At 50.8% G+C, this 13258-nt stretch overlaps 1 protein-coding gene across 7 annotated transcripts in view; it reads right to left on the minus strand.

Annotated features, from left to right (window-relative positions):
- MICAL2 (microtubule associated monooxygenase, calponin and LIM domain containing 2) overlaps positions 1-13258 on the minus strand; it is a 233885-nt gene that overhangs the window by 116326 nt on the left and 104301 nt on the right. For all 7 annotated transcript variants that reach the window (XR_006341165.1, XM_043902882.1, XM_043902873.1 and 4 more), the window contains exons 8-15: positions 13129-13229; positions 8625-8882; positions 7341-7456; positions 6372-6498; positions 5213-5303; positions 3985-4132; positions 2766-2965; positions 2144-2250 (exon numbers count right to left, since the gene is read on the minus strand). Coding sequence is in view for 6 of the 7 variants with exons in the window: in XM_043902882.1 (XP_043758817.1) it covers positions 2144-2250; positions 2766-2965; positions 3985-4132; positions 5213-5303; positions 6372-6498; positions 7341-7456; positions 8625-8882; positions 13129-13229 (1148 nt within the window). In the remaining variant the exon portion in view is untranslated. The remainder of the gene's footprint in view (positions 1-2143; positions 2251-2765; positions 2966-3984; positions 4133-5212; positions 5304-6371; positions 6499-7340; positions 7457-8624; positions 8883-13128; positions 13230-13258) is intronic.

Raw genomic sequence — 13258 nt, forward strand, 5'->3', positions numbered from 1 at the left:
TGTGTGGATTTCAACTGCTCTCAAGATGTGCAGCCAAGGAGCACACCCTGGACGAGGGCCAAAACCAGCCGGGGCTGGGCCGGGCAAAGCCCACACATCCCCGCTGCATTTGCTCCCAGAGCCAGGCCAAAGTGGAGCAAGGCTCCAGCAAGCCCTCGGAGAGCCTGGCTGACGGCCGACTTTTGACCATTCCCACCTCCTGAGCCAGTTGGCCAGGCTGTTTCAATTCGGTCACTCTGTAAACAGAGGTGTGGTGAGTGAAAGGTTTAAACATTCCTCTCCAGTTCCCAGTTGTGGGCTAGGTGGTGGGAGAAATCGGGTGAACAGAGAAGAGTGGTAAGTGGCTCAGAGAGCTTCCAGAGAGACTGCACGGCTTGTCTGGGATGGAGTAGCCCAAAGCAGGGGGTCCTCGGTCATCAGAGGAAAAGCAGCTGGGCTGTGTTGGGGCAAGCCAACGACTGGGCTCCAGAAAATACCTTTCACTCAGTGTGACATATGGTGGGTTATGGTGCCTCCCACAGAGCCTCTGAGTGGGGCGGCTTGGGGAGCAGAGGGGGACAGAGCAATGGGGTACGGCTGCTCTGCTTACACCTGAGCTGACCCGATCACCCTGCTTCCCCAGATCCCCAATTTGTCCCCTCCTACAGACAGGGCCTGCAGAGGACTAAGTACCCAGCTCCTGATGTCAGCACAACCACTGTTACATTCCAGGGAGCACAGCCCTCAGTGGAAAAAGTGACCACTGATCACACAGCCCAGGGAAACAGAGGAGGCCACACGGCCTGAGCTCCACCCTGGGCAGAGGGGCCGGCAGGACAAGGCGTGACTGGCCAGCAGTTAAGAGCCTGTCGACGATCCAGAGACACAGAGACGCCTGCAGAGGCCTGCAGTCCTCTGCTGAGTGAGGGCGGGGGAAGGTAAGCTCAGCGCACACCCTTGCAGCCTAATGTCTCTGAGTGGACGTTTTATCTATAAAATGGGCACGTCAATCAAAGCAACTTGTATTATACCTTCCATGGAAATGTAGCCATTCATATAAAATTATAACTTCTTGGACTCCCTAGTGGTACAGTGGAGAAGAATCCGCCTACCAGTGTAGGAGACACAGGTTCGATCCCTGGCCTGGGAAGATTCCACATGCCGCAGAGCACCTAAGCCTGTGCTCCACAGCTACTGAGTCCTCATGATCTAGAGCCCATGCTCCACAAGAGAAGCCTGAGAACCACAACCCCACGCTCCACAGCGAGAGAAAGACCACATGTAGTGATGACGACACATCACAGCCAAAAATAAAATAAATAATTTTTAAAAAATTGCAATTTCTCACTAGGCCTGTGGGTTTCCAAACTATGTACCAATGCACCCCGCCAGGCACCATAGTGAATTCACAGAGGAGCTGCAGGATATTTTAAATTTTCTAGGGAAGCATGGTGATGCTTGTCACATACCTTGCTAAACACCCCTACCAAGTTATTATATTTGGATGTAAATGCTTAGCAAATGAAACTTTTAGGTATTTCTTTTGATCTGGGAACAGTGTGAAAAAAGTGACTAAGACATGAAAGGTGCCACTGAGTCAGGAAACTTTGGGAACCTCTTTATTAGGCTCTGAACTCCTCAAAGGCAACGGCCCACTTATTAATCATCTCTGTATATCTGCTCCTCTCAAAAACTAACAAAACATTCAGCTTTAAAGTTGGCATAAAGTAGGGCCCAATAGACATTTGTTGAATGAATGAAATAACAATAAAAAAAAAAAAAGAACGGAACAGAATGTGTAAATGTAGCCTCTCATCCACCTCTGCTACTAAATGGCCATCATGTTCCTGATCTAAACTGCTTAGCAAAGTGAGATACCATCTCCTCCTCCCTGCTTAGGAGGCAGAGCTAATCTGCTTTACTTTAAAAAAATACTCACTGGCGTGTCCTCTTCACTCTCTACCCTGCCCCTCCTATAACCACATTGAAGACTTTGAAGCTGGCTACACGGTGCAAGGGAAGTTGACTGAGTCCTACTCATGTCTTCATGAGCGCTCGATCTGTGTAATTTATCAGCACAAACAGACCCAGCCCGTGGCATTTCCCTTCCCCTCACCCCATCCACATGCAAAGAGAGATTAAACAACCCCAGACTGAAACTTACTCGCGGAGTCCTCTTCCTCGGAAACGTGAGGTTGAGATAGTGATGAGGAATGGATGACTTGGCCAAGCCGAGGTCGGCATTCTCTTCGTAGTTTTTACGCCAGGAATCTGTTAGGGAGTAAAAGACAGACTGAGATTCGGATTCTGCCAACGCTCCCCCAGAGTTCAGGGGGTGTCACTGAGACAAAGTCCCTCCAAAGTAACTCCCTCACCCCCAACTGAAGCTGCCGGTGGCCTGTGTAGGGAGCTGGTGCCACTCTGTCAGTGACCTCCCGGTGACAAGGGCAGGTCTCATGTGACACCTGCCACACAGGACCCACTTACACACAGAAAGTGTTAGTCGCTCAGTTGCGTCCGACTCTTTGCAACCCCATGGACTGTAATCTGCCAGGCTCCTCCCATTCGTGGTATTTCCCAGAGAGAATACTGGAGTGGGTTGCCATTCCCTTCTCCCGGGGAATAGAACCCGAGCACAGGGTCCACCCCTATTTAGGCTCAAAGGCAAAGGGGGGGCAGGGGTCAGCCCCAGAACAGAGGCCATCAGTGTGAGGGCAGCGAGCTGTAGGTGCAGAGCAGAGACGGCTCGGGGGCAGGGAAAGCCTCGTCCAAAAGCAGGTCCTTACCCACAGGCCTCAGAGGGGTGCCCCGGAAGAGCTCATAGAACTTGGAGAGGTACATGACCATACTGAGCTTGTCGGGCTCCCGGGCCGATGCCATCTCTTTGCCTGTGGTCAGTGGGGGGATGCCAAACTCACGCTCTGCCACGTCAAATGCCAGCTGGTTGTTCTCCACAGTGTCGTCTTCGTTCAAAGAGTCAAAGTTGCTGGAGAATCAGAATGAAGTGAAGTTCAGGGAGAGGATGGAGAGGGGTGAAGAGCTGAACAACCTCAGCGGTAAGGAGCACTGCAGGGGACACTGTTCCCATTCGGATCCCTCCACCACCACCCCCGACCCCTTAGCGGGGCTCAGCCAGAAGAAGTAAACCCTGTTCTCACTCAGGGAGGGACCAAATCAGATCTAGGCCATGAGAATGTCATGGGTTGAAAACATAAGAAAATGATTGGAAAATCTATGAGCTATTTTATTTTTAAGTAGTTCCCATATATTCTTTTCATTACAAAACTAATATGAGCTTCTTATAAATAAAGAATCAAGTTATATAAAGTAACAAGTGAGAGCCCTGTCCCCTTCTTGAGGCAACCTCAATTCCTAAAGGTACCAGTTGGGAACCTTTACTAGGTTGCCATCCAGCCTTCTGGACAAATTTGCTCATGGGTGTGAGGTTACACTACAGCTGATATAAAAACAACAGAATAGACATATAGTGCTTTTGACATCATAAAGCATTTCCACAAACATAATCCAAACTTCCTAACGACCTTGCTATTATTTCCAATTTATAGATGAAGAAGCAAACTCAGAGAAGATAAGGGGCCTGCCCAACAGTATACAGCTAACAGATCTGAGTCTCAAATCTAATTCTTTCGGTTGTAAAACCTCAAATTGGTTCCCAGAATTAAGTCTTGCCCCGAAGTCCTCTCTTGAGGCTACCACTTGAAGGCGCAAATGCTCAAATTTCCCAAAAGATGATGGTTTGGAATATAAGTGCAATCAATTCGTGAATCTGAGCCACTTTAGCTCCTCACAGATCAGACAAGCTGCAGGCAGAGTAACCAATGCAAAGGGAAAAGAACAAATTTAAGGAAAAAACTCAAATCCAAAGTATGCGAAGACAATGCTGAACCAAGGATTCTGCATGTAGAACAGCCCTGGTCTCCCTTGTCTCCAGGGTCCCCTTGAGAAGTAAGGAGCTTGCCAGCTCCAACGGGGCCCCAGACTCACATTAGGTCAGGCCGGAAGCGGTGGATGATGGCACACAGGGCCAGACCACTCCGCCAGGATGTGGTCAGGTCGGTGACATTGACATGCTGGTAGCCCTCGGTCTGCTGCTGGCACCAGGTTAAGAGCTTGCTGGGCCGGATGTCCGACTCTGCAGTAGGAGGAGACGGATAGTGGTGAAGTGCTTTGCAGAAATCTCAGCAGCTACCCTGGGGACCTGCTTCATCTGCCACCATGGGTGGGGACCAGGAGGAAAAGTATGAAAGTGAGGGGCTGTGGGCATGGATGCAGCCCCTGTAGGGGTCCTGTTGAGAGCATGCAGGATGCTGGGACAGGAAGCATGGTCTCTTGCAGTAAAGAGTCCCTAAGACCCCTATTCTGTCCAGGTCCTGGTTAGAGGTCAGGAATATAGAAGTAAGGAAGACATGGACTCTGTCAATAGCGTGTTTATCCTGTAGGGAAGACAGATGCAGAAATGGGTGACAATGGTGGAGAAACCTGATGCCAGGGGAACGGGTTTGCTAGAGTCTGGCAGCTCCAGGGAATTCACCAAAGAAAGAGTCATGGAGGAGATACATATGAGCTGCTTCTAGAAGAGTGTCTAAGACAGAGGAGATCTCCAGGGAAGAGACAAGGACTGTGACACGGCAAAGAATCTATAAAAGGCTGCCACGTTACATGAAATGGTTTATCAAAGGGCCAGTAGCAGTGGGGCATGTGAATGTGGAGGGCAGCGAGGAGTGGGAGGCAGGACACAAGGTCTGGGCAGCTGGTGCATCTTTAAGCAGGATGGTGACCTGAGCACAGCTGGATGGACACTGAGAAGTTAGCCATTTAACCCTCCTTTCCTTTTGCACTGAGCACCGGCCTTGTGCCCAGCGCTGTGCCAGGCCCCGGAGGACCAGTAAAGGAGCGAAGCATGTGGAGCTTGTTATCTAACTGAGGAGTCAAGACTCCTCAGACTGGAAACAACAGGAAAAGAAAAGCAAGTCCCAGGAAGTCATTCCAGTTCACTTTAATGTACCAAGCACTCGCCTCCACTCTACACAGTGATGCCATGGGGGGTATTGTCCTGTCCCGATTTTACAGGTGAAGAAACTGAAGGGCGGAGATGAGAGGCACCTGGCCAAGGTCACTGCATCAGAACCAGGCTGGCTGCATGGCCTGGGCCCCGCCTGCCCCCCAGCCAGCCTGCTCCCTGCAGAGTTGGGGTCCCAGGAAGGCCTCTTACCTCGCCTGGAGAGGCCGACGGATCTCCTCACTGAGCCCAGCCTCTCAAGAGGATACTGGTGCAGCTCCTTAGTAATGTACAAATGCTTCACCTAGGGGGAGAGGGAACACAACTGTCTGCCAGTTCTTCCCCAAATTGTAGTCACAGGGCCTCTGAACCCTTTTCCTCTCTCACTGAAGGGCACGACCCTTCGGTAAGGGAACCAGCAATCTGATACAGAGCTATGGATCTGTTATTCACCCAAATGTGGGGGAAGTCAAGTGTGAATGTAGGTAATTGGCAGATTTTTAAAATTCCTCTGACTGAAGAGGTCAGAGCTTGTGTGACTCTAAGTCAGTGACAGAAAAAATAGACTCTAGAACTTCGGATGGAAAGGACTTGATATTTGATCAAGTAGATTATTCAAGAGGCCTATGCTCAGCAATGGGCCTATGCTCACCAATTCCCTGGTGGCTCAGATGATACAGAATCCGCCTGCAGTGCAGGAGTGTGTGTGCTAGGTCACTTCAGTCGTGTCAGACTCTTTGTGACCCCATGGACTATAGCCCACCAGGCTCTTCTGTCCATGCGATTCTCCAGGCAAGAATACTGGAGTGGGTTGCCATCCCCTCTTTCAGGGGATATTCCTGACCCAGGGATCAAACATGCATCTCTCATTTATGCCTCCTGAATCAGCAAGAGGGATCTTTAGCACTAGTGCCACTTGGGAAATCCAAATGCAGGAGACTGGGGTTCAGTCCCTGGGTCGGGAAGATTCCCTGGAGAAGGAAATGGCTACCCAATCCAGAATTCTTGCCTGGATAATTCCATGGACAAAGGAGCCTGGCGGGCTACAGTCCATGTGGTTGCAAAGACTTGGACACGAGTGAGTGACTAACACTTTTCACTTTTCATGTTCAGCAGTGCATGTGCCCAGTAACTAACAAACATGTAAATACATGTACATATGTGGACACACACCTACATGTTCCAGTTCTTTCCTGTGGGCTAAAGATGCTGACTCTACCCTGTGGCTTTCCTAGAGAGAGGAACTGCCCCACCCTTAGGCCAAGAGGCACTGGTGACCTTGGTCCCAGGACTGTGCCAAGATTTTAGGTGACCACCCCTTCCTACCTCTCAGGGCACAGTGGCCCAGACAGGACTCCAGGCAAGGCCTTACCTGATGGGGCCTGACACAGTTTGAGTTGAGGTTTGGGTACCGCGTTCCTGGGTCTAATGTGTACTGCTCAAAGTTCTTGTTGATGTTCTCTGGGGTCGTTTGAGGTAACAGTCGGTAAAGACTTTCTCTGCAGGGAGGCAGAGCTGGGGTCAAAGATTGCTCTTGCAACTTCGGTCCCACCCCTTCCCTACACCCCCCCACTGCTGCCCTTCCCCTGTTCTCAAGAACTTCTTAGATGTGTTTGCATAACCCTTCCCAGCAATGCCTGGCCCTCCTGGTTCCTGAGATTTACAAAGCGAGGGAGGGTCAACAGGGTTGGGAGGAAGCAGGAGGGAGTCTGGGAGGTGGTGGTGCTGGCCTCCTCCCCTGGGCAGAGGGCAGGGACTCAGCTGGCAGCCCAGCGACCTGTGGTTTTGCTCTAACTGCCACTCAGCCTCCTGTGGCTGCTCCCCCATGACCACAGATCTCCACACCCAAGACCAGCCAAGGCCTGTCCCCACCCGCCAGCCCTGACTTTTCCCAGTCCACCAGCTGTCACAGCCACGTGGCCCGCAGCATGGGTCTGGGAGGAAGCCCAGGATCTCAGCAGTGGAAGAGGCCTAGGAGGTCAGAGCACCCAACCCTCAACAGAGTGGGACTCAGCGCTGCAATGGAAGCTTCCCCTAGACCTCTTCCGGCTCCTCAGTGTATCAGCAGTGCTGAGAACCCCAACTTCAGGGCTGCCCTGAAAGGTGAAGATTTCTCTTTGGCATCCAAGTCTTAAGAGCCTGGCCCCTAGGGAAGTAGATCATGACGGAGGTAGGTCATGATGGAGGATTCCTCGGGGACACCAAAGGTCAAATTGGCCACATGTGGGAAGGCAGGCAGAGCGGGGTAGGTGCTCCAGATTTCATCCAGCCTTGCTCCCTCTCCTGCCTGAATTTTGACTTGGCCCTGCCTCCAGCTGAGGGTCCTGCTGTCAGTACTCACCTTTCAGCCAGAAGCTCCAGGGGCGAAGTGCCCTGGTCCCAGCTTCTCACCATCCATGCAGTGTCAAAGGCTGCCAGGAAGCCGCGGGCACAACCAGTGCCCATGGGCCAGAATGGCTACAAAGGACACATACAAAGTTCCAGTTGATTCCAGCGATTCCCAGCCTGACATCCCATTCTATCCAGCATTTGGTGTTTGCCAGGCCTGTGGGAGGCACTGGGAGGACAGAGACGTGACAGGCACATCACTGGGATTCACCACAAACACAAGCAACTGTAGCATAAAGTCTATGCAAGGGTGCTATGACATGGAACAGAATAACTGCTTTGGGGGCTCAAAAAGGCAGAGGCAAATTCCCACACTGGGGAGGGACACAGACAGAATCAAAGAATACTTCATGGAAGAGGTATGTTCATGCCAATTTTAAAGAATGGATAGGATTCTGATCCTGATCCATTCCAGAACAGAGAGCAAAGGCTTGGTGGTAGGAAAATGACGGAGCCCGATGGAAGAACAGCCTGTCTGGTTTGGGTGCAGCAGGGAGCGTGGGAGGACAGTGCTGAGAGAGAAAGCTGGGAAGGAGGACTGGGACAGCAGCAGAGGGCGTGCTGAGGGCTTACGCAAGGAGCTTAGGTCAGAGTCTGCACACTGGGATGAACAAGCATGGATTCATGAAGCTAAGCTCTAACTAAACTGTTCCATGTGCACCCAAAGCATGGTTTGAAATTTGATGCTAACGTGGTATACATGCATCAACATTTTTTGGTCAGTGCTTACATTCAGATAAAGATTTCCCCCTCCTGAAAGCATTCATTTATTCTAAGAATGCTAGCATCTGCAGATTTTCTGGGAAGAATTTTGAGCAAGGAGGCCATGGACTTTAGGGCCAACACTCCTTTCTTGCTCCTATATGAACTCTATGCTGAAAGTCCACAGAGATCCACAGACTGGAGGAAGAAGCCTCAGGATCTACAAGCTTTAAGAAGGATGGCCTGTGAAGTTAGACTACGGCCACTTAATTTTGTGCTTCAACTGAGAAGCCAGCCCAGAAGAAACCAGAGGGGCAAGGGAAAGTGTTCCTGCCTGTACATAGGCAGAGTTGACTCCTCTGAATTTAGTCAAAGGGTAGGTTCTGAGGCCAGGATGGGTTCGGCAGAGTCCTGCTAATTGGCTGAGAGCCTGTCCTTCCCCTGGGCTTCAGGACAGCAGATGCTGCCAGTTAGAAAAGCAATGCGGGGATCTGTCTTCCAGCAGGAAGCAGGGGACTCCAAACGCAGGAGGTACCTCAAGCAAGCTGTCGCCCACGAGGGCCACGAGCAGCTGGTGTGACTGCCGCTCGCGCACCAAGGCCGCATTCTCGGAGGCGTACATGGAGGTGAAATCGAACATGGCCACGTCAGGCTGCCCGTAATGGTTCATGGCAAAGTCTAAAGATGGCAGCTGGTAGTTGGTGGCGAAGTCTGCAGCCTCGCGTGCATAGGAAAGCAGGTTGTCCTGGTTCACATTCTCCGCGCACAGCAGCATCTCTGTGTCGATATAGTCCTGGGGAAAGAACAAGAGCACAGCGTAGCAACTTGCCCCTCAAGAGGGCAAGGAGTCATATCCACTTCTTTGCAAAAGGACTTGGAATGGATTTGCAGAAAGGCTAATTGAGACAGAGCTAGAAAACTGGGGCCCAGGGAACAAAGAGGAACCAAACCAGTCATCTCGAATGTTGAGAGTTATGATTAAGCATCACATTTGGCTTTGAGCTTCCTGGCATCCAAGGCAAAAGGGAAATGAGATATGTTACAGGGCTTTCCTTATCAGAAAGAAGGAAGCATAGAAATTCCTAGGGGAGGTAATTTTTTCCTGGCACTAAATTCTAAAAGAACTGTCTGACATAGGAATTTTGACAGAGAGCAGTGTGTTATAACGAACAGTGTAAATAATGGTCCTGCAGAAGTACAGAAGCATATGTCATACGGCTGGTTCTCATGATAACGTTCAATGAAATGAAAAGACAAAAAAGCAAGTGAGGAGGAGTGATTTTACAATGAACTAAGCTAAGCTAATGTGGTCCAGAAATGCTGTGGCTAGTGTTCAAACAAGTCCGAAAAAGAAACGGGTAACTGGCATAACTCTCAAACTTTCTCTCCAAGATGAGTTACCCCTTTTCTCAAGAGGCTAAGGGCTCCTCAGGGCCCTGCTTTGACCGCACAGTGTTAATGTTGCACTTTCCCACTGGGACGTAGAGAGCCCTGAGCTTAGAGGACTAGGATATCCACCCTGGAGGGACACTGGCGATGATCTCTGGGACATCTTCCAGAGCCACATCTGCTCATAGTGTGGCTACAGAAACTAAAAGACCACCTTTCCCAAAAGATGACACAGAACACGCAAACCCCTTGCGGGGGGTGGGGGGCAAGGACAAGTAAGACTAACATGGGCCTTGCGTCAGTGAGATCAACAGGTCAAACTCCATCTCTGTTTACTGATGGCATTGACTGTAAATTTGGGCAAGCTATTGAACTTGTTTGAGCCTCTGTATTCTCATTTGTAAAATTTGAGTTTGCAAAATGAAATGAACAAAATCTGCTCCACAGAATCATGTGAGAACTGAATGAGACTGCGTACATGGCTCCCTAGCCCAGGGCCTCGGAATTGGGAAGTGTAAGTGACTGAGATTCCAGTCTGGAATAAGTAACAATGGCCAAACCGTAGTATGTGCTGAAGTGCATCCCGGACACCCCAAGAGTAACAAACAGCAAGAGCATTTACAAAGGTCTTAGATGGCACAGCCTCGACCACAAACAGCGACCTACAGTGCCAATTTTCCCAACAGTCATGATTTCCCCCAAATTCCAGTATTTCCACATCCAAACCACGTCCACTAAATTGAACCCAGCGTTGGCCCAAGAGCCCTTTGTTGGGTCACAGCTGGAGCTCCTGTGACTCGCTTTCCTTTCTCATACCAATTCTTACATCACAAGATCACTCTCCTGCCTGAGGGTATGGGAGAGTGAATGGAGAAATCTCAAAAATATCCCCTCTTCAAAATGTGCCACAAGCACCACTATGGAGGACTGGGTGACGGATGAAAGTGGACACTTAGGGTGAAGGTGGCACTGGTGCTGATGCCACATGCAAGACTGTGGGGATCTGGCCAAGGGGCGGACCCCCACTGTGCTGGGATGACAGCCACCTGCCCCAGGGCTGCTGGGAGGAACCAAGGGGTCTTGCTGGGCTGGAGGTCCCAGGTGAGAGGGTGGATGGTAGAACAGACGTGTAGGAAACAGGCAAGTACAAGGATGAAAGAAAAAAGTGGGAATGGGGCTGTAAGAAAGAGGGTAGAGCCAAGGAAGGAGCGCTAAATGAAGATACAGGCAGGAGGTAAATTTGGGCATCATTTTGCACAGGCCTAGGCAAGAGAAGTTGCGTCCTAGATGGAGGTGGGGAGGGAGAGAGGGAAGCAGGAAGCATGAGAGAAGAGTGGGGAATCCAACAGGAAGAATAGTTACCCCAAGGTGTGGAGGTGGAAGGAGGCTGTAGACCAGAAAAGAAGGTTAGGTAACACCTGTTCACTGCTTCAAATGAGGGCGGATTCAGCACAGGGAGACCAACTGTGATGTGCTTCTGTCCACCTCACACTCCTGGCCACCAAGCTCCCTTCTACTGGGGTTAAGACCAAGCCTGCATGTTCATGGGCCAGCAGAGGCAGGGGCCTGGAGGGACAGACGCAGCTCAGAGCCCGGAGGCAGGGCTCCTATAGGAGAAACTTTACTCTCCCTTCGGTAGTCATAGAAAAAGGCCCAGAGATCAGCAGGAATAGATGGGGAAGCAGGCCAGTCAGTCATTCAACAAACATTCGCTCAACACATTATGTATCTCAAGGAAGATGCTGGCCCATATAGACACAGGAAAACAGGATTTGCCATTCCTCTGGGAGCAAGTGAAGAATGGCAACTTAAGTAGATTGGGGTAGACAGGTCGGGTCTCAGCTTGTGCAAATACTATAGAGCTTGGCTGGACACCTGGAGACTCCATGCAAGGCCCCTGAACCAAATGGTGTCTAGTTCGCCCATGTCCAGTCTGGCTTCCAATTTCTAGAGTTCATGTCTTATACCTCAAGGACCCTCTGCACCAGCTCAGATGATGCTCCCAGATTCTCTGAGGCAGAAGGAAGGCCTTGATGGGGACAACCATGGGCCCCCAGCTCCTGCAGTAATTATGGGACCAAAGCTCGAAGTTCCCACCCACCTGTGCCATGGCACAGAGCCTGAGGGGAGCATGGAGGGGCTTTGGCAATGCCAAAAAATCAAGTCACCACGAGCAACATGTTGTGGCCAGGACAAATACCCTGGGATGACCAGGAGGAGCCTCAGCATCCCAGAAGGCCAGAGTTCTCAGCCAGTGACACAGGAGCCCTAATTCAAACTTGGCTTGACTCCTCAGAGATGGGCTAAGAAGAACATCTGTAGCTCCTTCCAAGCTAAGGTACCCACCTTACCTGCACCCTGGGCCCTAAATAGTCCTTCACTATCTGACACAGGCATCCCAATGGGGGACGTAATTTTGGGAGGCACATCTGTAGAGCAGAGGGAAAAAGGGGGCACGGCCTTACCTCCCCCAGACCGGGTCAGCAGTGGGGCACCAGATGTTGAAACCCACATCTGCTGATTGGGCTGATTTGGCTTTATTCACCCCACCCCTGTCCCATTCCCAGCCTCTTGTCCAGCGACTCAGGCTCTCAGCAAAGCCCTGAGCCGATGCAGAGGAGGCCCAGGGGAGGGCTGGGTTACTAAAGCTGCCCAGCCGGCTGCCAACACAAACTGGCATGAGGCTAGGCACATTCTTCTCTGACAAGCGTCAATGAATGGTCACCATGCTGCCTGGGCTACAGGCCGACACCCTGAGAGCAGGCTGACCTTGGATTGCACGATCCCTATCTTAGGGCCACAGCAGCAGTGGCGGCAGCAACCAGGGCTCTGGAAGGGTTGAACCCTGACCAAAGAAGCTGTCAGCCCAGGGCCGGTCACTCCATGTGCTCTTTCCTTGCAGCCCTGTTCTCTGTATAAGCAGGAAGGTGCAAAAGCAGGAAACAGGGGCCAGGAAGAACAGCAGGACAAAAGAGCAGGTGTCCAAACCAGGCAGAGAAGTTATGGAGGGAATCTACAAACCTGCAACATGTCAAGTGCTCTGCATACATTTTAAAATGTATTCCTCTGAACAATCCTTTTAGATAGAACCTATTATTCCTATTCTGCAGATGGGAAGACTGAGGCTCAGAGAAGACAAGCAGCTTAGTCATGGTCCTGAGTTAATATATGGCAGAGCCAAGATTCAACTTGAGTCCTCTTGACTGCAATAAAGCTTTCCCCCAGACCATGACAATGGGGCCACAACGTGAAATTCACAAGTAAATGTGCGTATGTCCCACTAGGACAAGGAACCACCATCTGCCTCCAAATTACGTGTGACAGCCCAGAAAAGGAGGAAGGGATAAATGAGACACGTGGTAAAGACCCTCACTAACACCTGGGTGAGAATCTTAGCAACCCCCCAGTCCAGCTCTCTGCAGAAACACCCCTGCCTCTTATTGTTAGTGTGGGCTCCTCCATCCAACATTCATGTGCCACCAAGGAGGACTTGGTAGGGGGTGGTCCCTTCCCCTATAGTCCCTCTTCCCCCCACCCCGACTCAGTTTCTGGCAGAATAACTTCTGTTCCCACACTCGCTGATGCTGCCAGCCCAGGTCCCAAAGGGAAAGACAGGATGGATACACAGCCAAGAGATAAGAGATACATACATTAATGATGACACCTTTGTCAAGCAAGCTCTGCTTCTTGGCAGTCATGACAAAATAGTGGGTGCAGTCCTTATAGTAAACAATGTTCTCAAGATCAATCCCTGAAAAGAGAAGGTTATGGACACAGTAT

This window comes from Cervus elaphus, chromosome 1 (genome assembly GCF_910594005.1).
Source record: "Cervus elaphus chromosome 1, mCerEla1.1, whole genome shotgun sequence".
Taxonomy (NCBI): domain Eukaryota; kingdom Metazoa; phylum Chordata; class Mammalia; order Artiodactyla; family Cervidae; genus Cervus; species Cervus elaphus.